Source organism: Lagenorhynchus albirostris, chromosome 1 (assembly GCF_949774975.1).
Source record: "Lagenorhynchus albirostris chromosome 1, mLagAlb1.1, whole genome shotgun sequence".
Classification (NCBI taxonomy): domain Eukaryota; kingdom Metazoa; phylum Chordata; class Mammalia; order Artiodactyla; family Delphinidae; genus Lagenorhynchus; species Lagenorhynchus albirostris.
The window spans coordinates 29,866,293-29,890,178 of NC_083095.1; the positions used below are offsets into that span (position 1 = coordinate 29,866,293).

Genomic DNA, 23,886 nt, shown 5'->3' on the forward strand with positions numbered 1-23,886 from the left:
TATTTTCAACCTTATTGCACTGGTATCTGGTCACAAATAAATATTTTCTGGAGCAAGGGATGTAGTTATGACGGTCATCCATCTACAGTAAGCCAGGCTTGCAAGGAGGGTGTGGAAAGTTCCTGCACATATTACACCAATGAGGCCCATTCTTGTCTGGGGCTGTGGTACCATTGCTCAGGCCAAAATGAATCGACTGTGACCGGCAGGTGTGGCAGAACTCTTGCCATTTGGACGCTGCCACTGCCCGGGCAGCTATACACTCCCAACCCCGTCCCACCTTCCCATCTGTCAGGGAGCCAGCAAACAAACACTCAAGAGTCTTTCTCTCATTGGCCTTCAGGTAACATCACTAAACTGAAGATCCCACTGCTCCAAGCTCTTTTCAGCTCCCCTGCGGTGTCCCAGTTAGCATTCTGCTTCATAGCAACATTTTAGAGATTGTTCCTTCCTACGGATTTGTATCCTGCCCTCCTTCCAGAATACCATGGTTCCCAAACTCGATTTGAACCAAAGATACTCATTTGCTGCTCAGAAACAGGGGAGACTCCCGCGTTGCTTTCACCAGGAGCTCATTCTGAGGGAATGCCGCGGCTGGCTTACTTCTCAGCCTTTGACCTTGAGCTCTCTGACTTCCAACCGTCCTTTGACCTTGAGCTCTCTGACTTCTAACCGTCCAGTCTGGACACAGGCAGAGTTGGGTCTCTTCTCCCTGACCTTGACATTGGCAGCTTTGTCTCCTTCCTAGGTTCCTGCTATTCCAAAGACTGCCTAATGCCTGGAGGTTTGTCTCCTGCCCCTTGCGTGGTACCGCTGCTCCCCTGGCAGGTCCGAGGCGGATTCTGTCCTCTGGAGAAGCGGGCGTCCTGTCCCCTGCGTGGCCTGCACTCCCCGCCGTTCATCCCGCTGAGGGCCCTGTGGTCGGTCACCTTCACCCTCTGCCTTCTCCCTGGACAGATGGGAGCCCATGGCCGTTCTCACGTGGCTGCCTGGGGACATGAGCCAGAAATCTGACGGTACAAGCAACAGGGAACGGGCTGAAATCCCACAGCCCCATCAGCCACTTCTAAAGAGAGAGATCCTTCTAGAAGGACGTCTTTCCTGAGTGGGGGGTAGGAGGAAGGCTCTGTTACGGCAAAGGGCTGCAGGTCAGCTCCCGAAATAGCTTCCCACCTGGCACATCCATCCACAGTGTGCCCCCAGCCTGCCTCGCGGGAGACTGGCAGGGATGCGATCTGGATCGGAATCACTGGCTGTAAACACACAGCTGTGCCTTTCTGCCTCATGGGAGTTTTTCACTTGACTGCTCGGCACACTGGGGTCTGGGGAAGGCAGGAGAAGCCCGGGGCGGGGGAGAGGGAGGGCCGGCCAGAGGAGGAGGGAGTAGTTTTGCAGAGCCTAGCTGTCCCCTGGGTCAGGAGGCTGAGTCACTGCCGCATTTCTTCTCGAGTGGGCACTCCGCGGGGAGGGCGTTTTTGGCTGCTTTTGGTTGACAGGTTGAACCATCAGCTGGGGGTTCCTCCTTCCAAGAGGACTGGCAGTGTCAAAAATGACAACCTCTGACCCTTTTTGATAAATAAAAATCTCACCCTTCCCCAGAGTTTCAGAAAGAACCCCTCCCAACACCCCCTTGGAGAGCCGCTTTATCTCTTTGTCTTCTCTGTATCCTGCCAGCTAAGCTGATTCAGCTGTCTTACATTTGATCGTTGGTTTATAAAAAAAATAAACTTTTACATTTTCATTTTCCAGCTACAAAACTATAATATTAAACATGCTTTTTCAAACTTCACTTGGACCCTAGATGGAGAGAGAAGGATCGAGACCAGAGGAGACTTAACCTACCACTGACTATAACCAGGTTAACACGCCCCTCTTTTTGGGCATTAAGAGAGGACAGTGGAAAGCCGGCCCGGAGTTCTCCAGGGAACTAGAAAGTGTGGTGGCAGGAGAACAGCAGAGTGATGCTGAGGTCACCAGATACTCAGAGTCTATTTTTCCCACCCTCCCACAATGCACGGGGTGATGCGGCAGCAGCGACGCAGAGCCCATCCCTCTGCCCGACTGACGTCACCCCCACCTCCCGACACACACCCAGCTGGGCATCCGTCCTGGAATGGCGGGGACTGCGGCACCGGCAAGACTGACAGGGTGCGTGGTGCCTACCCTGCTCTTTGCGACCTCTCCCTCCCTGCCCTCCAGGGGTCACTGTGTACAGTGAGCCCTGAGCGATGGAGGGATGGGGCCTGTGCGTCAGGTGCCAGTCGCACTCAGTTCTGACGGCGCTTTATTGTCAAATCCCTGTCAAAGGATTTTAAATACATACCCAACTCAATTCCAAATATGGTTTCCTTCCCAGTGTCAAGGGTGGGCAGCCACTTCCCAGGCAGGAAGGCAGCTCCTCTCTCACTCTGAGGGACGATTAGCACAACTCGCAAATCTCAGGATAGAGAGAAGCACAGACCTATAGAACATTCCAGCTGAAAAGGTCCACAGAGATGATCTAGTCCACACCACTGCTCACAGGAGAAAACCAGGGCTCAGAGAAGCACAGACCTATAGAACATTCCAGCTGAAGAGGTCCACAGAGACGATCTAGTCCACACCACTGCTCACAGGAGAAAACCAGGGCTCAGAGAAGCACAGACCTATAGAACATTCCAGCTGAAGAGGTCCACAGAGATGATCTAGTCCACACCACTGCTCACAGGAGAAAACCAGGGCTCAGAGAGGGCTAGTGATGGGCCTGAGGCCACACTGTTGGCAAGCTGAGCCTGGAAGCCCGAGCCACCCTGCATGGAGCTGCTGAGGAGTTTCCCAGAGTCCCAGGGGAAGTCCTTGCTGCTCAGGACGGGCAGGTTTTCATGTTTTCCCTCCCCAGCACTGCTATGGAATCCGCCCCCATCTCTAGGCAGGCCCGGGTCTCACTGCTGCTGGATCTCAGCGCTCTGAGATGGGAGAGGCTGGCACTACAGTCTGCGACCCAGACGTCCCCATGGGGCCCAAGGACTGTTTGCAATCAGAATCAACTCTAAAGAATTTTTAGCCAATCGTTCCTTGCTGGAGGCCCCGAAAGGATTTTTCCAACTGAGGTCAAGGCCCTCTGGGGGTTCTGCTGAGTCTAGGTGTTTGAGAACTCATTGCAGCAGAGTGCACGGCTCTGCCCCTGACACGCTGAGGGGGAGGGGGAGACAGCCTCCCTGGGGAAGGAGCTGCTGTGGGGGGGGGGAGAGGGGTGGGCGGAGCACCCTGGCTGCCGGCCCTCTGCCTCGCCTGCCAAGGGTCTCAGCCTTCCACTTCTGGTTCAGCACCTGGGCCTGGGGCCGGAGCTGCCTGGAAGGTGGTGGGAGGTGAGCTGCAGACTTTTTAGCCCTCATTAGCTTTTCCTTGGCTTTTGGTTGGGGCGGGAGGAAAGGGAGAGGGAGGGAGGGTGACAGCTGGCTCCCAGAACTTCCTGGTCTCCATCTGACTTTCCCGCTGCATTCCTTGGCAGGCAGGACAGAAATGCTTGGAGATGCTGCTTGGCGCACGCCACGGCTCCCTCAGCTCCCGGCCCTTGCTGCTTCAGTTCCAAGGAGCACCTCGACAAAGCCCAACTGTGATGCTCTCTTACGAGAGTGATGAACACCTGGCTCTCATCTCTGCCCTCCTCTGAGGCCTCCAGCGTAGCTCAGGCACCAGCGACCCCATTGCCCATCTCGGGAGCCCGAGGCTACAGCTGATGAGGCTCTCAAGAGGACACCTGGGGCTTCGGCTGAGCGCCCAGGCAAAGGTGTCCAGGGAGGCTGATGCCACCGTCACCCAGGGCTGCCACTTCTGCTAACTCAAGTGCTATCCCTTGCAGATACCATGCAGAGGACTTTTTCTAGCTTTTCCTCCCAGAGCTCCTCCCGTGGAGTTCTCACCAGATGGCTCTGGCCACCATGTGAAAAGGGCAATCAAATTGCTGCTGTTGAGCCTTGGCTAATGGCCCTCCTCCCATGCATCCTTGCTGTCCTCTATGTCAAAGTCGCCCCTTTGGGGCCCTCCCTGCTTTGCGGTAGACCCTGAAGGAATGAGCACGCCTAAGAGAGAGCAGGGGGGATGGACAGCCTTTCCGCTCTGGCCACCCTCATTGTCATCTGTCAGCCACAAAACCAGGAAGATGGTGGAGAATGGCAGACTGGTGGGCACTGAGCAGTAGCAAGCAGTCTCTAGTTAGAGAAGACCCTCCTCCCCCCCACCCCCGTCAGCAGTGCCTGGGACCTCCCACCAGAGAGTCTGCAGAGGAGATGGAGGGTGATGCAAAGGCAACCCACAGAAGTTTCCTACTGTGGCTTTCATATTCTACAGCCACTGTGAAAGGAAGCTTCCCAGTGGACAGGACTAGGGAGAGAGAGGCTCCATTCATTTGACCCGAGGCCACGTCTTAGGCCCCCTTTGAGAAGCTGCTATGGGTTACAGCTCTTCCTGGGCCTGGAGCTCTTGGGACCGGGGCCACCACGTTCAGTGATGTGAGTCATCCACTGCACAAGGGCAGCTGAGGGTCAAGGAGGGGCTGAAATCCAGCTGCGCGTTGCTTGGCCAGCTGGGCATCCGTGGGGCTGGGCTCATCAGAGAGAGTCCTGTCTTCTGCTCTGAATAAAAATGCGATGTGGGCTGGCTGTGCCACGCCGTGGACTTTGAGTGACGTCTGCTTCTGAACCTGGGCCTGCCCTGTCAAAGAGCAGGCCATTATGCGAGCTCCGTGGCTCTAGGTGGCCCAGCTACACAATGCCTTGGCACAGCGTACCCCCCACTGGCTCTGATGTTCAAGCTCTGCGTGACTCAGAATGACGCTTCCATTGGAAGGAGCAGCTCACCCAGCAATGCCTCTGATGGGGATCGCAAGGCTCCTTCTGCACCCAAACCAGGGTGGCCTCAGCAGCTTCCGTGAACCACAATGAACTGCTCCCTAGGATCTCACGTCAAAGGGGGCATCTGGGGCCTTCAACAGATAATCCCTCCATATCATGATACACCTGAGTCTGGGAAAGAACGACCTGCTTTCTCCACATCTTCCTCCTTTACCAAGAAAAGAAGGGACACTGGCGTGGGAGAAATTCTGGACCCAGATTCAGTTTTGATAAGAAGTGAGCTGACTGAGATAACTAACCATCTGGGTCAACATTTCTTGCCACTAGTTAGTCCTAAATGGTAGCTGGCCTCACATCCTTGGCGCACGGACTGCCCAGCTTCACCCCCTCATTTTCCCATTATTGGTTCCACGACATGGATGGTCTTTTTACACATATTTCCCAGCACCATGAGAATGCTATTGAACAAGCCTTTCATTGAGTTTTATAGTTTGCAGTATGTAGCAGATGAAATACTCACGTAGACCTTCTTTTAAAGAAATCAAGCACTTTATGTATATTATATCCAGAAGATGGCCATTAAAGTGCAAGGCATTTTCGTTGGCTGGTTAATTCCGTTTGATTAGAACACTGGGCTGTGGAGACCACGTTCTCGGGTTCCAGCCTCGAGTACTCTGAGAGTTGCTACTATTCTACGGCCACGGGCTGTTTCCTCAAACTCAGCCTCACCTTGTTACCCCAAGTGGTGTTACCCCAAGAGCACAAGGAACAAGGATGGATCAATACAAATCCATCTCCACCTCCACCACTGGAAACAAAAACTCAGAACGCCCCACCCCTCAGAGTCTTCATAGAAAACATAGCGTGGCATTTAGGAAGTTTTTGGTTTTGAAGTTCGGGCCTTCTCTCATAGAGATCCTAAAAATCTCAGGAACGTGGCAGAGTTTTCTCTTTCAGCCGGCCCTGAAACATCTCTAAGTTCTCCCATGTGCGCACTTCAGATGCTTGGAAGGTGGTGTCTGATGCTTTCTCGTTCCAAACGCTTTGTTAACAGACCTTGGAGAACCACTGAACCAACACCACTTCTGGGATGAAGGAACATCAATAAATGCTCTTCACAGAGCTTCACTGAGATCACGCTTGCTTTCCCAATACCCACTTCTCATGAAGAGCAGCCTGGAGATGTTTGGATGCCTCATCCAAGTACCAGGCTTCCTCTCACACCCTCAGCCCACGCAGTCAACATGAAGGGCCTCCATGGGGCTGCAGGAGTTCTGCTTTCTCCACAGTATACTCTGGGTTTGTCAACAAAACCCCTAAACATCTTCCACCTACAGCCTCCAGGCCTCAAAAGAGAGGGAGGGGTGGGTTCCCACCACTCTCTATCAGCCATCGGGGGTGAAGGAATTCCTGTTGGCCTTGCCTCTAACAGCCCGTGGCAGCTTCTTGGTGTATGATGTTACATGTCCGTGGCAAACCAGCCATGAAGACAGACAGGGGAACCACAGGTCTTACACTGTGCAAGTTCTGATTTCTCATGAGGAAAGGCCATGGGGAGAAAAGACCAAAGAAGAGATGGGATGAGCACGCCTATTTTAATTGCCACCTCCTAGAGTTCCTGTGGCGTTTACATCTAGCAAATTCAAAATGATGTTTAAATCCAGTTAAGATGCACCTAGCTATGACAGGTAAATGATCAGGTTGTTTTCAACCCAGAATTCTTAGACTTTTCATTAAAGGGATAAGATAACGAGACTAATCACACAGTAGTCAGGTTTACAAGGACTCTCCTCTTCAATAGAGGGAGGAAAAAGGCAAGTTAGCATCAGTGGGCTTCCACCCTTGGGGAAGGGAAATTTGGCCAGTTCCACACGTGGGATCCCTGCTCCCTGGCTGCCATGTTGGTTCTCTCTGGTTTGACGTGAAGAGTGCAGGCTGGGCCCCATGAACTCAGCAGCTTGTTTTTGACGAGTGAGTGCATGAGCGGGACTGAGTGCTTCCTGTGCATCAAGCCCTATGCCCCTGCCTTACAGAGAACATCATGGAAAGGGGAGATGGGTCTGTGCTGTTCTACAGCTCATAGCCCAGAATCTCCACCAGGCACCGTGGGGAAGACCCTCCCACGGCCGCTCCACCCCATGGCTACTGCCCTCCTCTCCCTGTCACGCTGTGCAAAGGAGGCTGACAAGGGGCTGTCAGGGATGTGGGAACTCATGCGGAGGCCACTAACACACACACGCGCGCCAGCTGTAGACCGCATCGCCACAACCCATGCAGCACGGCCGCCTTAGGCACACGCAAAAGCCGCCGACACAGCAGCAGCGGCAGCCGGCCTCGGGCACCCGCACGGTTGTCAGAGTCCACAGAGGGAAATTTGGATGTTGTTTTAGATGAGCTATGGTTCTGAGCCAATTCATTTTATGGTCCGGTTGGACGGCCTTCTCCCTGGGCTGCTGCAGAGGGTGCACCAACCGCGCAGCCCCGAGGGCAGCGGGGAGCTCCTCCCTCCTCAAGGCCACAGACAGAAGATCAAACGCCAGGCCGGAGGCTGGGCGGTTGCCCCGTGCACCGTCTGCAGAGGGAGCCGCCGGGCCTTTTGTCTTTTGCAGATCCATCCCTAGGAGAGAAGCCGCCGACCCTCGACGCTTGCAAGAGAAAACGGGTGGGTGTTTTGAGGGGAAAGCACTGGGCTCCCTCCCATCCCAAAGGAAACGACAACAATCACCACCGTACACACAGAAAACAAAACAGAGAAAAACAACCACCAAAGAAAACCGGCTGAACTTACCACACTGCGAGTGAACTTTTCTAAGGAAGTTCTACGACCTTGCTCACTTTCTGGCTTTAGGGGGACAAAAAAAAAAAAAAAAAGATAGGGAGAAAAATACAGAAAAAAAAAAATCTTCAGCTTACACATCGTTCCCCAAGAGCAGCAGCGGCAGCTAATGAACCAAAACAAAAGCAAGACAGGGCGGGGGGGGGTGGGGAACGGGACAAGAGAAGCAGCCAGAGCTGTGCGCAACAGTCAGTGGGAGAGACGGAAAACAGAGCCTCCCTGGAGCTGTGAGGAGAGAGGGCTGTCTGCTTCTAGAAGAGCCATTAATCGTGCTTCGGGGCTGAAGTAGGAGCCACCGGGCTGGGAGCCGAGCCCTCGGTCAGCAGTTGGGAACTGCCTGCTCACTGCTTTTGAGGGGCTGAGCCCACGCGCAGGAGCCAACTGGAGGCCCCAACGGGGGCCCCAAACCAGACGAGCTTCCAGGGCCAGCGGGGCCTGTGGGGGAATCCTGCTGAGACGGCCAAAGCGGCCGTGGGCGAGGTGAAGTCATCGAGTCCTCCATGAGTCTGGGTTGGGACTTTCTCTGAGATTTTTCTGCTCAGATGCAGCCAGGAAGTTTGTTAACTTCCTCAACATCCTCGTGGCCCCTAGTGACTCTCGTTCTGTGTCCTTAGGCCAAGGAGGCTCTACCCAGGTCTTTTGCAACCACCAAGATCTTGGGCCTCAGAGGGAGCGTTCTGGACAGAAAATGCTCTCTCGGTACTCGGGCAGGTGACCCCTTCCAAGGTTTACTCACGGCAGGTGACAGCAGGCGCAGGAACCTCCCAGGGACTCCAGGCTGAGCGTCTCCCCACACAGGGGGAAGAGGAGGCAAAGCCCCTGGACGCTCCCCCTAGGCCTGGCCGTTCTCCTCTAGTGGAGGAGGAGGGGGTGTGGTGTGACCTGACCCTCTCCTCAACTTTCCTGCTTTTCCAAGGGGGGAGAATTACATCCCAAATACCTGCTAGTTTATCCCAGAGCCCAGTTCCAAGGTCCTGAATCCATGCCTGGGAAACCTGGAGAGCACACACACTCACGTGGACACACACACAGCAAATAATGGAAATTAGAGAGCTGAAGAAGCAGCCAGGTGTCTGTGGGTCTGCAGGATGTGCTGGAAGCAGAGGGGGCCAAAGGTAGCCACTGTGGGTGTGGACAAGGTCAGAGGGCTTCCTCGGCTGTCATGCCCCATCCCCTCAGCTGGCTGCCGGGAGACAGAGAGGACGCTGCAGAAGGAAGACACAGCACAAAGGACACACCGCCACAGAGCCAGGCTGGTCTTTCTCCTTCAGGCCCAGGGAACTGAAGGATCCGTGCTTGGCCTGGCACCGTACGGAGTCTCCCCACTGGGGACGGCAGGACTGAGCTTCAACCCAGTGGACAACCCGGGGGCTGTCTGTGCAGCTCAAGTCAGGCCAGTCCTAGGCCCCGCAGCTGGCATTCTGCGCCTGGCATTCTTTTCCCTTGGCTCCTGAGCTGTTGCCCACAGAGAGTGGCCACTGGCCTGACTTATTCAGGTTCCTCTGCCTTGCACAGGTCCTCCGAGCTGCCCTGGAAAACTGTACTTAAGTACTGGTACGTAAGTGTTCTGGAGGGGCCCCTCAAAACCCAGCGCACCTGTCCTCGAGACCTGGCTCATCAGAGCAACTAACCTGATCTCTGAAAATACTAGGATAGACGAGGAATTAGGGAGGAAGGACTGGAAGGCTATGCCTCCAGACTCCATCAGGAGCCTTCCTGAGCAGAAAAGTGAGGCCGATTTACATCCCTCCTCTTAGCTGGACCTCGTGGCTCACCTCCCTTCATGACCTGGACATGTAGATCGCATGGTAAGCCCATCCCTGACATCAGAAGACACTCTAGGCCTACCTGGAAGCGCCGAGTTACAAATCCAGTCCATGCCTGGAGACTCAGGGAGAAATGGAAGAAGAGTAGGCTTGTCGCTGACTTTGGAAACAATTAACCCCTGGATATTGAAAGGGCTTTGGCATCTGCAAGAGCTTTCTGCCCCAAGGACACTCCTTGGTGTAGGGGCTGGAAGGCTAATTCTAACGAACTTCATCTGTGACATTTTACGGGCAGGCCGTCCGTTCCTTCCTCATTCAAGTGACCTCCTCCGAGAAGCTTTCCTCCTACGGGAGGATCTGTGGAATCTCAGCCCCACTCCCTGTGCTGGGGTGCGTTTTCCCTTTGTGCTCAGACCCACAGGGAGACTGAATGGCCTCTGGCTTCTTCTGGGTGTGTGGACAGGCCCAGCTGGGTCAGACTGCTAGAAGCTCACAATTTCCCCACACCGGGATCAGTTCAGGGTCTTGAGCCGCAAGAAATAAGGAACAATTACTTTGCCTTCTCCCCTGAGATCTGGGCTGGAGGCACCAAAGGTCTCCACAACTTTTCTTGAAAAACTGGGTATCAGAGCCATTACTGGTGGGGATGTCAGCCAGCTGCATCAGGGCCTCTCCACCTCCACCCTCTGGCAAGGGAGCGGGCTGGAGGTCAGGCTTCACATTTTCCATCGTAGTAGTGACACCTGATGGAAGGGATGCAGGCCAACAAGAAAGCTGGGTTCCTCACACTCTGGGAGTCCCCGAAGTCTCCTTCTCTTTCTCAGGCTCTTGGGGATGTCCTCAGGGCTACCTAAGGGCAGGCAAGCAGGATATAAAGGCTCTTCTACACTCGGGAGTGCTGTGGGACCAGCCAGATATGGAGACAAGGATGCTGGCATGTGAGGTCACAGTACACAGAAAGAGGGGCTGTGTGGCTGAGAGAGGAAGCCCGACAGACAGCGTGTTGCTGGACAACCACAGGCTCAGGGACTGCTGCCGGGAGGCTGAGAGGGAGAAGAAAGGGATGCGCACAGTCCTAAGCGGCATGGCACAGGAGTCCCGGGACTTGGTGCAAGGAGAGTCCCATTAACCACACGTGGGCCTCAGATGAGAACCAAGACGAGCAGAGCGTTTGCAGGCATACTGGAACCTTGAGCCGTCCCTCCTGCCTCCCCTTTTCCGGACCCCATGTCCCTCCTGGCTCTTCCTTCCCTCCTCCCATAAATCCAGCTGAGTTCATCCCTGCCTCAGTCACTCCCCACCACCCTGCATGCTGAGGGTCCCCGCACCCCCAAGTCCAGACACTGAGGGCCACAGGGAACGAGGACTTCATTCAGAGTGGAGGAGGAGGAAGGAGCTAGGATGCCGTTACTTCTTGATTAAAAGAAAAAGCAAATGCTGTGGGGCAGGTGAGGGAGAGGGAGGGGCAACCACCCCAGGAAGGACTTCGGGTGCCAGATCGCCCCCTGGAAACCTATAAGCGTTTCTATCCAAGGGGGGCGCCCCAATCCTTGCCTCATACTCATCTCTGAGCCCGTTGGGGACAGAAAATCTGTGGGGAGGGGGCTGGACTCTTCAGTGGTTTCCTAAGGGATTGGCTGATGTCACTGCCAGCCCTGTACTCCTGGGCTGAGCCACTGCGGCCTCAGAATTTGGTCACACTCTCCGCTGTGGGCAGGACACGCAGATGGAGATGATGGGTCCAGGGAGACAGGATGCCACACCCTGGACCTTGTGCGGGGGCTGATGTGGTGACAATCCTAATTATATTCTATTGGAGTGGGACCAGGTACAGAGGGAAAGAAGAAAAGAGAAAAGAAATAAAACCCAAGGGATGACATTCTCATTTCACACCGGCAGGAAGCAGCAGGCAGAGGTCAACAGTGCTAAGAAAGGCAAGGCTGCCCCTCGCAGGTACCTTCTTCCTGGCGAGCAGCAAGTCCTGGTAAGCATTTGACCGGAGGAAGCGGGCGTAGCTGTCGCTCTTCATCAGCTTGTAGATGTGCTCCTGGAAAGGCGGGAGGTGGGAAGACACAAGAAAGAACTGTCAGCCAGTGCTAAAGGGAACTGCGACCCAACTGGCCACTGTGTTAGGAAAGAAACAAACAAACCGAAATACGCTTGTCTGTACCTGGAAAAACATGTAACATGTTGGCTTTGTTTCGTTTTTTTCCCACTCAGAAAACACCAACCAAAACCTATTTTCTCTCACAGAGTGAAAGATCCTTGAGGATCATGTCGCAGAGGCTATGTAATTGGGCCTTGGGGCCACGTTGGGATGCAGTACTGCTTAATGATTAAAACCACGGCACAGCAATAAGAAGGAAGAGATGACTGATGCACCCAACCACTTGGATGAATCTCAAAGGAATTATGATGAATGAAAAAAAGCCCCAGAAGGTTACATACTGTATGATTCCACTGGTATGACATTCTTGAAATGACAAATTATAGGAACAGACAACAGGTTAGTGGTTGCCAGAGGTTAGGGACAGGCGAGGGGCAGGGAGGGGAGGGAGGTGTGGTTATAAAAGACAACAGGAAGGATTCTTGTGGGGGTGGACTAGCTCTGTATCTTGACACATCTTACACATGTGATAGAGTTGTATAGAACTAAACACATACACACACATACGAGGGCAAGTAAAATTGGGAAATCTGATAAACTCGGGGGATGTAGCAATGTCAACGTCATGGCCGTGATATTGTAGTATAGCTTTTGCAGATGTTACTGTTAGGAGAAACTGGGTACATGGGATGTCTCTATATTATTTCTTATAACTGCTTGTGAAGCTAAAAGTATCTCAAAATAAAAAGTTTAATTAAAAAAAAAGTCTACAGGCAACGATGCAATTGGGTCAGTTTGTGCATGTCAGGGCCACCATCCCATCCTGGAAGGGGACCCTTAGAACCAGATCGTGGGGGCATCTGGGCAAATATGCCAGGCCTGAGTCTTCCATCCAGGAGGGGCAGATGCTGGGGCATAGTGCCTTCCTGGGCTCCTAGAGGCATTACATTCTGGCCATGGCAACGGATTTTGCCCTTCACTTCCAGCTAATTCCTATAGCCTTGTGATCCCTTCCTAATAGATCTGTCCTCATTAAGGGCAGGGAAAGCCTGTTTCATTAAAAGACGGAGCTTGTCCATTGAAAAAGGGTTATTTATTAGTGGAAATGGATGGTAGCTCAGCTGCACAGGAAAGCCTGGCTGTCCCAAGAGAGGACCTGTTAGGAGGAGGGTGGGCTTTCCCTAGGGAGGGTGGAATCATCAGGCAGGGAAGCATCTTGCCTGATGTACACTCATTGTTCATCCCACGATGCTGGACAAGGGCCCCAGTGCTCAGGGGAATGGAGAGCTGGTCAGTGAAGAGAATGGTCAGCAAAGAGGCTGGACTGGTCATTAAGGACCTCTTCCTCGGGTACTCTTCCCAGGGGAGGAGGAAGGGGAGGTAGAGACTTCTCCTCAGCTGGGGGCACATTTAAGAAATACCTGGCCAGACTGCTGGTGCATCCCAGAGGAAGCTGGGTGATGACGATGGCTTGCCAAGACCCTCTTCCTACCTACCTCAAAAGAAAGTGAAGACAGAAAGCAAGAATCACCTTGCTGACATGTGGACCCCTCTCAGGTCATCTTCAGATGGACCATATGCAGACCTATTTGGGCACCAGCTTCATTCTTGCCCAGATGCCCCCATATTTATAAAAGCGGGTGCAGCCCTACTCGTGGGAATGGGGCCACTGAAAGGAACCCAGTGAAACGAAACACTGGCTTCAATCTGAATCTACTTTGATGATCCAGATGTGTTCTGAGTTAATAAACTTAGTGGGAACACATGTCGCTGAGTGTTTTTCTGCAAATTTCAGACAAAACCCCAGCCCACTCTAGTTTAAGCTCCTTGAGGGAACAATGTGTTTTTAATCTCTTATATGTGCATAGCGTCCAGCACAGGGTTAAATGTTAGCGGAATTTATGTTGCTTTTTGGTTCACTGAAATGCTGGTCTGAGTTTCCAAGTACTGAGCAAGTTTGCAGCCTCCATACTTGTTTTAGTTTATGATCAGATCCTGCTCTCTGTATGGAAGGAGAGTGGGGATCACACTCAACTCAAAGGAAGTCCCGATGTGGGCCTCGTGGCTAATGGCCTCAGGGCCTAGACCGAGGGACATCATGGTCTTTGCATTTGCTGTCCCTTTAAAGTGGTCTAACATTTACATCTTAGGTACAAATGTTAACCCAGAGAGAAACTATCTCGCTGTCTCCTTCTTCTTGTCTCAGGCATGGCTTCTGTCTGGCCCACGGAGCCAGGTTGCTCCTGAGTCATCTGGAAAGGCCTGGCCCTCAGGCCTGGCCCCTCTCCAAACCCCTCTCCAAGGCAACAGGCCCATGCTTCTTGTTCTGACTTCTCAGAGGAATCTAAATCCCCAAGTATATCTCACAAAATACCCCCTGCTCCCCCAAGAAGAGGAAGGAAGCCTTTCCCAGCCCAGCCCTTCTGGCCTTGGCAACAAATTTCACCCCTGATCTAGCTAATTCCTCCAGCTCATCGTGGGCAGGAAAAGCCACTGAAAGAAAGAACTTGTCAACTGAGAAAGAATATAGGATAAAGCAGATGCCTCAACATTTGATCCCCAGAATATTTGTTGAGCATCTCCTAGGTGCCAGGCACTGTGTCAGGCACTGAGATTCCGGCATCGCCAAGACAGAAGAGGTCCCCGCTGTCATAAAGCTTAGAGTTCACTGCATAAGGGCGTGAGGGATACAAGGAAGAAGAGCAGGTTCAGGGTGCTGTGAACGGGTATAACTGAGGATGACCTACCCTGTCCGAGGTGGGGAATGGCTGTCCCTCAACCAGAAAGAGCCTCATCAAGGTAGGAAGAGCTGAGTAGACAGGAATGTGTCTCCCAGTTCCTAGTCTGGTCAACCAGAGCAAGAAGGACAACCCAGGGCCGAGGAGTAGCAGGCAGTGGTGGTCCCCTCTCGGGGGTGGGGGTGGGGCAGTTGATGTGGGTCAGAGGGGCAGTTTGGGCACTGCTCTTGTCCTCTCTATGTCACATGCCAACCTGGCAATTCGTTGCCAAGGCCAGAGCCAAGGTGAGGACCTTGTGGGGAGAGAGTATGGCCTATTGGATGTGGGCTGCATAAGGCAGTCTCACTCTGCCAACCTCGTTGCTAGCCCTTGGCCATCATTATGACCGTCTCAGATTACCCTGTAAGGAAACAACCACCAAAACAACACGAGCATGTGCAAGGCATGGTCTGAGCAAAACAGAATCCAAGAACCTCTGCAGATCGCTCATGCCCCCCACAGGGCCCGAGGCTCCAGGCCCCTCTGGGGCCTCCTCTCCCACAGCCTATGGATCCAGGACTCTCCTCTACCCTCCTCTCCTCCCCCGAGCAGAGAAGTGCAGCCTCTGATGTACCCAGTTATGGAACTCTGTGCCTTCTTCCTTGCCAGCTTTGTCTAAGAAACACAAAGACAGTAAACAGTGGGTGGGGGAATGGAGTGCTGAGGTTTTTCTGGGAATGAGAATTAAGATAGGACTCAGGGTCTTTGGCCAGTTCCCAAATGCAATGAGTTTATCACTGCCAGGGACAGCAAGTGTACAAAGCTCTTGGCAGTGACCCCTACTGATTTATGAGGGGTTCTGGTTTGTTTCCACTGCTTTGCAGACAATCAGTCTTAAGGAAAATGTATATCCAGAATCTGCAAGAAGCAGGAGAGCCACTGGCGAAACCAGCGAGAGCTCACCGACAGAATGAGGGAAAGGGCCAGACAGAAAGAAGTTTGCGTTTCTCTTCTTTGCTTTTTCTTGTCTTTTCTTGTTTTATTTCCTTCCCTCCCTCCCTCCCTCCCTCGTTCCCTCCCTCGTTCCCTCCCTCGTTCCCTCCCTCCCTTCCTTCCTTCCTTCCTTCTTCTTTCCTTCCTTCCCCAGACCCCTCCCTCCCCTACTCCCTCTCTCTCTTTCTAAAAAACGGATAATTGAGTTGACTGTGAACAAGCAGAACTACCAGAGTCCACATCTGCCTTCCTGACACGTAGGGAGGCACCTGCTCCAGGGAGGGTGAGGATGGTTCTCCATAGGTAGAGAAACTGATGCCCTAAGGCCCTAAGTCATACTGGACATCTTAGCTACAATTCTCAGTGGGAGGAGGGAATCACACCCCATGGCGGTTGACAGTTACAGTACATGGATGTCACCCTGATGAGACACTCCACCCTTATCCAGGGCCAAGCCCAAGGTGGGAGCTTTGCTTACCTGGGACGCTAAGGCAGAAGCAAAACCAACTGGAACCATGGGCAAGATTTTATAATAACTTTAAATGGAATGTAATCTATAAAAATATCGAATGATATGTTGTACACCTGAAACTCATATAATATTGTAAATCAACCATACTTCAATAAAAAAGATTCAGAAAAAAAAAAAAAAAAGCAATGGAGTGAAAGAAAAAAAACCCTAAACCCAAAATGACTGGAATCAGTGGAGTCCGAGACATGCGGGAGGAGGAGGGAGCAAGCAGTGCAAGCTGTCTCAAAACCACACCTGCTACAAATCAATGTTTTGCAGTGAGGGTCCTCATTTGGAAATCTCCTTTGTTTTTAGACAAGACACGGTGGGCCTCACAGCGCTGGGGAAGGTAATCAGACAAATGCCTGGGCCTTGGGCCCCAAGCATGCTGGAGCAGTTAGACTACTTCAGAACACCCTTACGTCCTCCTCTTTGCTGTGGCTTCCTGAAACAGCTACGATCTCATCCCCCAGCTTTAGCGCATCCTCCTGGAGTGGGAGGCCGCTCAGCTGGAGCACTGCACAGCTGCCAGGAGCTTTTCTTGGGATTTTCAAGTGTCCTGTTTTTCTTTTGCAGATGGATATGTCTCTGTCCTCTGTCCTCTTGGGAACACCCAAGCTTCCTGGAACAACATCCAGCCTTTGGGAACTGTTGGGTCCCTTGTGGTCCCTTGAAGGAAGATGACGCTGTGGGGCAGGATGTGACATTGCCGTGTGAGACGCTGGAAGGGGGGCTGGGCTGGGGGCCAAAGGTTTGGATTCAGGTCCTGAGTCTGCCTTTTCCAGCCCCGTCGAGCACACAATTAACTGAGGAAATACAAGGAAACACATGACGAAAACTATACACATGTAAAGTAATGATGATAACTGGCCTTCATGTTGGGACTGTCCTTGCCAGGGATGACATGGGAAGGAGACCAAAGACCAGAAGGTTCCCGGGGAGGAGGAAAGGTGAGCGGAGTCCAGCTGTATTATTTCCATTGCTGTTGTTGTTTGCTCTGAATCAGTGCTTAGGTTTAAACAACCCCATTTTACAGACGAGGACACTAAAGCTCTACAAAGTTGAGTGACTTGCCCAAGCACAGAGCAAGGATTTGAGCCCAGGGTTCTGAGACCCCAAAGCTCGCACTCTTCCCTTGGTACACGGTGCTGTTCATGGTCCTTGAGTTGGGGTTTTGAGGGAGTCAGGTTCTGTGGCTGAGACAAAGTCCTCAGCGTGTGGTTAGCAGAAGCGTCAGGGGCCTCCTTTCAATCTTTAACCTGAGTCATCCCAGGGGTAGATGCAACTGCCATTCACCATTCCCTTTCGGGAACTGTTCACCACCACGTTGTCAGTGACAGCAACGGCCAAGTCTCCCAGGGTGACACAGGCTCTCACCTCACAGGTCATGTACGACTTGCCTTCCGCACCAGAAGGAAGGGCCGAACTGGCAAAGCTCTGAGGGCTGACCGGGCCTCTGGGAAGTCACAGGCAGCAAGTCTGTGTCACAGAAAGTCACCCAGAAGATGTATGAGTCTCACCTTTCAAGAGACTCTTGAATATCTTAAACCAAAGGTCTTCAGACCTTAGGCATGGTTAGCTGAAGCCTAAAGAAAATGAATACTTTTCTCATCATGGGTCCTTCAGGAGGACAGAGGGTGGGACTGCCCAGTGGTAGGGAATTGATGGGGATCCTAAGTCAGTATCTGCTTAATAAACGTAGAAAAGACTCACTTGAGTGCGTACAGACGCTCATCGGAGTGAAGGACAGTAGCTTGTCCTCGTGGATGCGGCTTCGGGTGACCATCCTAGGAGCCTGTGGATCTTTTCTTCCAGGTTTTTTCCTTCTTTTTTAAAATTGAAATATAGCTGATTTACAATGTTGTGTTAATTTATGCTGTACAGCAAAGTGATTTAGTTTTATATATATATATATATATATATATATATATATATATATATATATACATTTAAAAAAATATTCTAGGATCCCGTGGACCTTAAATGAGAAGTTCCCATTTGGATTTCTTTGTCCTTCTAAGTGGTACGTGGCGGACACTGTTTCCATGGAATGCAACATTCAAGTCATAAGAGAGTGTAAGAGTGAATTATCTTTTGCCTTTACATTGCAAAGCATCTGTATAAACACGTTCAATTTAACTGGCCAAAGGGCACAGTATTTTGATGCTGTTCAATCCCTATTCTTAGATAAGAGTAGCTTCAAAGACAGCTTTGCATATTTCCTTTCACCTACCCGAATACCACGGGTATTAACTTAGACAAATGTTTCCTTCTCCTCTTCAAGGTCATGGGGCTTGGTGCAAGAAATCTCTGCTCTGAAGCATCAACAAAGAAAGTTTGGAATTTAGTTCTCTGACGCCTTCTCTTCAAGAGCTACTCGTCTGTGTGGTAACAAACAGAAACCGCTCACAAGCAACTGATTTGTTCTTTTCAAAATGCATCCCTCCCTCTGCCGTTCATTTCCCTAAAATAAAACCACCCACAGGATAAAATGAGTAATCCCTGGAGTAAGCATGCCACGGCATTTTTTATTAAGATATGTCTGGCATGGGAAGCCTACTAGGAAATGCCTCCAAATGAGGATTAATATCGGGAAACTTGGTGTAGTCCTGTGATACTGGCCCACAACGCCACCACCTCCGCCACTGGGGCAAAGATTTAACAGCCTTCGCCAAGCTAGGAAGACATCTGCTGCTGAGTAATCTGGGGCAAATGTAAACGTGGGCTCCACTGGACTCTGGCTTTTGAACAAAGCAAATGTTAGAGGCCTTGCATTCCTTAATCAAGTTGCTTTTAAACATCTAAGTTTAGGTAAGAATAGAGACTGCTGACTAGAGGCTTCTTGTCCGCTCACTGTGGGTGTAACTCGATGGTGTATTTCTCAGCTCTTGTATCACCCTGACCTCATTTTGACCTCGAGGTTGCTCTCTGATCACTCCATGCATAGATGATGGCCAAGTGGAGGTTTGGTAACTTAGATTGGGGTCTGCTTAAGAGGAGAGCTTATGTATCTGTATATTCCCAGAGCCTAGAACATCTGGCCCTTAGTGGATATTCCAAGTTTTGCTGAATTGGCATGTTATGGAAATTGGATTTAACCAGTATTTATTGAGCACCTACTATATGTGCTCCTCAAGGTTGTGTGGCAAGATTTTTCAAAGTGGAAAACCAAGGGACAAATGGCCTTTTACTTATTTATTTTAAATGATAGGGACAGCTGAGGGTATTATTCTGGACTGAGTTGTCAAGGGAATTTTTTTATTTAAAACAAAACTGTGTGCAGAGCATTACTTTAATGTTGTAGGGATTTACAGAAGGTAAGGAAGGCCAGATGTCTGCTCCCAGCAAAGAACTTAAAATCCAGAGGCACTGGAGGCCAGACACTGCAGGTACAGGTCTGGATGGAGCATCTCAGCAGCTACTGCAGGTCAGGAAAGCAGGGTGGCTTGGACATGTAGGAAACCTACATGGGAACCTGCAGGGACCAAAGCCAACAGGCTGGATTGGTCCATCAGATTCAACTGTCAATCCCTTTGATGGACAGATTTCCAATCGAATCCAATCTCAGTGAAGTGGTTTCTTAGGCCTGTTTTGTTTTATTTGTAAAGAATGATGTGCTCGGGCTTCCCTGGTGGCGCAATGGTTGAGAGTCCGCCTGCCGATGCAGGGGACATGGGTTTGTGCCCCGGTCCGGGAAGATCCCACATGCCGCGGAGCGGCTGGGCCCGTGAGCCATGGCTGCTGAGCTTGCGTGTCCGGAGTCTGCTCCGCAACAGGAGAGGCCACAACAGTGAGAGGCCCGTGTACCGCAAAAAAAAAATAAATAAAAAAATAAAAAAGAATGATGGGCTCTTGGATAAGCTGTGCCCAATGGCAAAAAGCCATCTGGGTCCTTAATATCCTTTGCAATTTCCCTCAGTGTAGAACTTCACAGGCCACAGGTCAAGGTCTCCCAACTCAAATGGGAGAATGAATGTCCATGAAATGGATGGATGGGGAGATGGACGAATGACTGAGTGGATCCAGTGACACAGTGCTCGGAACATCCTAGGATACTCTGAGACTTTTAAAATTGAAGCCAGGCAGCCACTGCACCAGCCTGCTGACTCCAGTCTCCCTCCTGCAGCCTGTGGAGGCTCTGGAAAGAGATGAACGCCCTGAGAGGAGGTCTTAGGCTCGCGATACTTCCTGTGGTTTCATTCTCTCCTCCAAAAACCACCAGCAGAGCTTCGGACTCCATACCCCGAGATTCAGACCTCTCTCAGCTTCAGCTTGCTCTGCTCATCACCATTTCACTCCTCCTCTTTCAGCTCTAAGCCTTCAATGTTTTCCTACTGTCTTCAGACTGAGAAAGTTCAAATTCCTTAGGAAGACACTCAAGGCCCCCCAGATTTGGCTCCTACATACTTTTTATTTTTGAATTTCCCCCCCCTAAGAACCCCTTCTAAGAGCAGACCCTTCTTGGGAGAACTGGTTTTAGATCTAGCTTGGAATTTTGAGATCTCAGGGAATACTAAAGCCATTAATTTTTGTGAGTTCACACATATAAGTATATAGCACTTTACTTATTCAAAGAATTTTCAGTGCTATTAGCTCATCTGATTTCTAAAAAACCCTTAGACGGCTGTAGAGAAGACATCATCCCCATTTTACAGAGGAGAAAACTAGGGCACAAAAGGTCAAGATCCTTGCCTAAGACCACATAGCAAGTAGGTGGCAATGCAGCTCCTGCGGATGCCCCAAGATGGAGAACAGAGAATTCAGTCTCTAGCATAAAGAACTGAGTCCTTAAAAAAAAAAATCATGCCTCATTTTTCTTTTTTTTTTCTCCCCTCACGAGGCTAAATCTGTGAAACTGGAACAACACAGCAAACAGCTGAGGGCTATGGTCACAGCCCACAGATCTTTATGGAAGATTTGGTCTTGGCCCAAATTTTCAAAAAAGCCAAATGGATCGGCAAAACACAAGTGCAAATGCTGGGCCCATGCTGACGGGGCATCTTGTGAGATATTTCCACAGGAAGCAAACACAGGCAATTAACTTTGCTGTAACAATGCATGTGGTCAGATAAAAGACAAAACCGTCAGAGGGAGCCTGCACCCCACCCCCAGGCCCCATTTCAAATGAATGCATAAAGCTGGCTGAGCCTTCACTCCGGCTACTGACCCCTAATAGCAGGACATATACTCAACATGTCTATTGGCATTTTGACCACTGTTGGTTGGCTTCTGAGAACCATGTGACCGGCTGAGGAAGCCACCCCAGAGCTCCTGATCCCAATAGGGGGATGGAGGGGGGCATTCCAAAGGGCTTGGGTGTTACCATTCCCACTTCTCAGATGGGCAGACTGAGGAGAGCAAGCTTAAAGGACTTACAATCTTACAATCCTAGACAAAGCATATGGCTGAAACAGGATCAGAGCCTGCTCCCCAGCTTGGGGACCTTCTCTAGGGACCTGGAGTTTCTCCAGGTCTCTGCATGACAACCAAGCCCTCAGCTCTAATAACCCAGGGGCAGTGTGATCTGAGCTGCAGACTTGACCAGCAAGTTGGGAGATCGGAGAGCAAGTCCTGGCTGGGTCTTAGCCTCCTCTCCTTACCTGGAAACTTCTAAGTCACACCCGTGCAGCGGGTGCGGGCAGCAGTGCTGGCCAGGAAGGGTAAGGCAGTGTGAAGATCATGGTACTGGCTGACTTCCCCTTGGTCGGTTGGCTCCGTAACTCTCGACCTTGATGCAGAAACATTCGCGGAGGTTGGTGGGCTGCTGTTACTGCACCAGCATGGTCTACTCTAACCTACTCTCCCATATAAATGAAAGATTAACCACTCCCAAGTCTCTCTATCTTCTATCTTTCTGATTTGTTGAAGTGTTTCAATGATTTTCATGATATATTGTTCAGCACAGTGGTCTCAAACTCTATTTCTTTATGTTATGTGAACTAAGAATGGTTTTTCTATTTTTAAGTGGCTGAAAAAAAATCAAAAGAAGAATAATATTTCATGAACAATGATAAGAAATTGAGCTTTCAGGGTCCATAAATAAAGTTTTTCAACACAACCATGCCCACTTATTTATGTATTTTACATTGTGACACTGTTACGGTGTAGCTGTTTTTATATGGCAGAATTGAGTCGTAGTGATATAAATCATATGACCCACAAACGTCAAAATTTAAACTATCTGGCCCTTTACAGAAGAAATTTAGCCTTTTAAATTAACTCTTAGTTTAGTGTAAAAGGCAGGCTACAGAATCACCCTATTTGCATAAACACTCTTTACACATAAGTTGAGAGAAACAAAACACTAGAATAGGAGTTATCTCTGGGTACTAAGGTTATATGCAATTATTTGAATTCTTTCACCAAACTTCCTAAACATAAAAGAATAAGAAAAGAGTATTGATGACATTAAGGAAATAATATCATAAATATCTTATCTTACTGTGAGCCAGACACTGTTAGTTGTTGACATGCTTCATTTCACTTAATTCCCTTTCTACAGTGTAGGTACCATTGTATCTGTGTTCTACAGATGAGGAAAAGAAGACTCAGGGAGTTTAAGTAACTTGCCCAAGGTCAGAGGGCTAGTGAGAAGCATTCTGTATATTTATGATGAAAACACACTTAAGAAACAAAAGGGGACAAGCTGAAAAGAAATTGATTTAGGAAGAGTACTTTATTAGAATTCAGAGAATCCCAGTCCTAACAGACACTGAGGAGGTTAGAGATGCTTTGGGTATCCTCAGTAAGGTGATACAATATATTTGGAAGTATGTACCTGAAAAATGGCAGAGAACTGTGCTAATGAAGGCTGTGTATCCAGAAACATGTCACGGCACAATGTGCTGACTTCCCAAGTTTTCCCATCAAATATTCCTTGACTTAGTAATAACATAAATGTCAGGAAGAGAGGACTGGTTGACTAAACCATAGTACTTCCACACAATGGAGTACTATGCAGCTATTAAAGAACCAGGCAATAACCACATCACTGCTGTTAGGTGGCACTGCGATTTTGAGACTGCTCTGTGGTGATGCAGGATAAAGCAAATAACGTGAAGTACTAATGCTATCATCTACGGCGTCCTTGAGAACCAGGATTCTCAGCATAGAGAAAGGTGACACAGACATAAGAAAGAAGTTAAATAGAATCCCCTGTAGTTTTGAGTTTGAATGGAAAGTATCAGTATGTACTCGTGATGTATTTTTATCAGAAATAACAACTACCTATTTCCTAGCTCTGGCCACTGGAAAGGCCTAAAAATGATGACCAACCCAGGAACAATGAGTGCCTCTAAGTGCCCAAATTATGGTCTCTAAAAACCATTTCCCCCTAAGAGGAACCAGCGATTCTTAGAGAACTAGCTGATGCCAGGTCTGGGGACTGGCCTGGATCATCTTAGTTTCCTTGGTGTTTGAATGACATGAAAGACTAGTAGGGTCATGTCAGAAGGAGCCAACAGGGCAGAGATGGCACGATCCAAACACTGATAAAAATAATAAACAAAATGGATAAAACACATCAAATATGTTTAAACCCACAGGTTTACAAGGATACTAAAAGACAGACACACAAAAAACCCCTCATTGGTCACCACTGGATGATGACAGTAAACCATTCATTATTTTTTAAATTGGCAAATAAAGGGACTGCATCCAACACATATTCCATCTTTCCTATGTGAACTGTATGACTAGATAATCAAATGGTAGATGCATTTGATTATTTGTATTTCAGTTAATAAATGAAGAAAGAATGATAGAATTAGAACAGCATTTTGTAACCCCTAATTAACTAATGGATTTAAGCAATAAGCATCAATAGCTGCTAAAACCACAAAGAGAGACAATTAGACATCATGTGCCTTCTGACAAGACAGCACAGCACAGTCTAGGAAGTAATTTTGCCCACAAAAATCAAACTTAAATCTGATTAAACACCTAAGTCAAATGACCAGTTTATAGGAAATGCAGATGGTAGAAGGACACGTTAAATAGTACCACAGCGTTGCAGTCAGAAAAATCCAGACAATGGAATCTCTCCAGCACAAAGGATCCAATTTCTTCATTAAGTAAATGGCAAGGGGTTGGGGTGGGTGGGTTGGGAGGATGTAAAAGGAACCC

General features: G+C 50.0%; 1 protein-coding gene across 1 annotated transcript in view; it reads right to left on the reverse strand.

Annotated features, from left to right (window-relative positions):
• RGS6 (regulator of G protein signaling 6) overlaps nucleotides 1-23,886 on the reverse strand; it is a 575,553-nt gene that overhangs the window by 23,154 nt on the left and 528,513 nt on the right. The window contains 2 exon segments of the mRNA XM_060139971.1: nucleotides 7,621-7,674; nucleotides 11,392-11,481. Coding sequence (XP_059995954.1) covers nucleotides 7,621-7,674; nucleotides 11,392-11,481 — 144 coding nt within the window.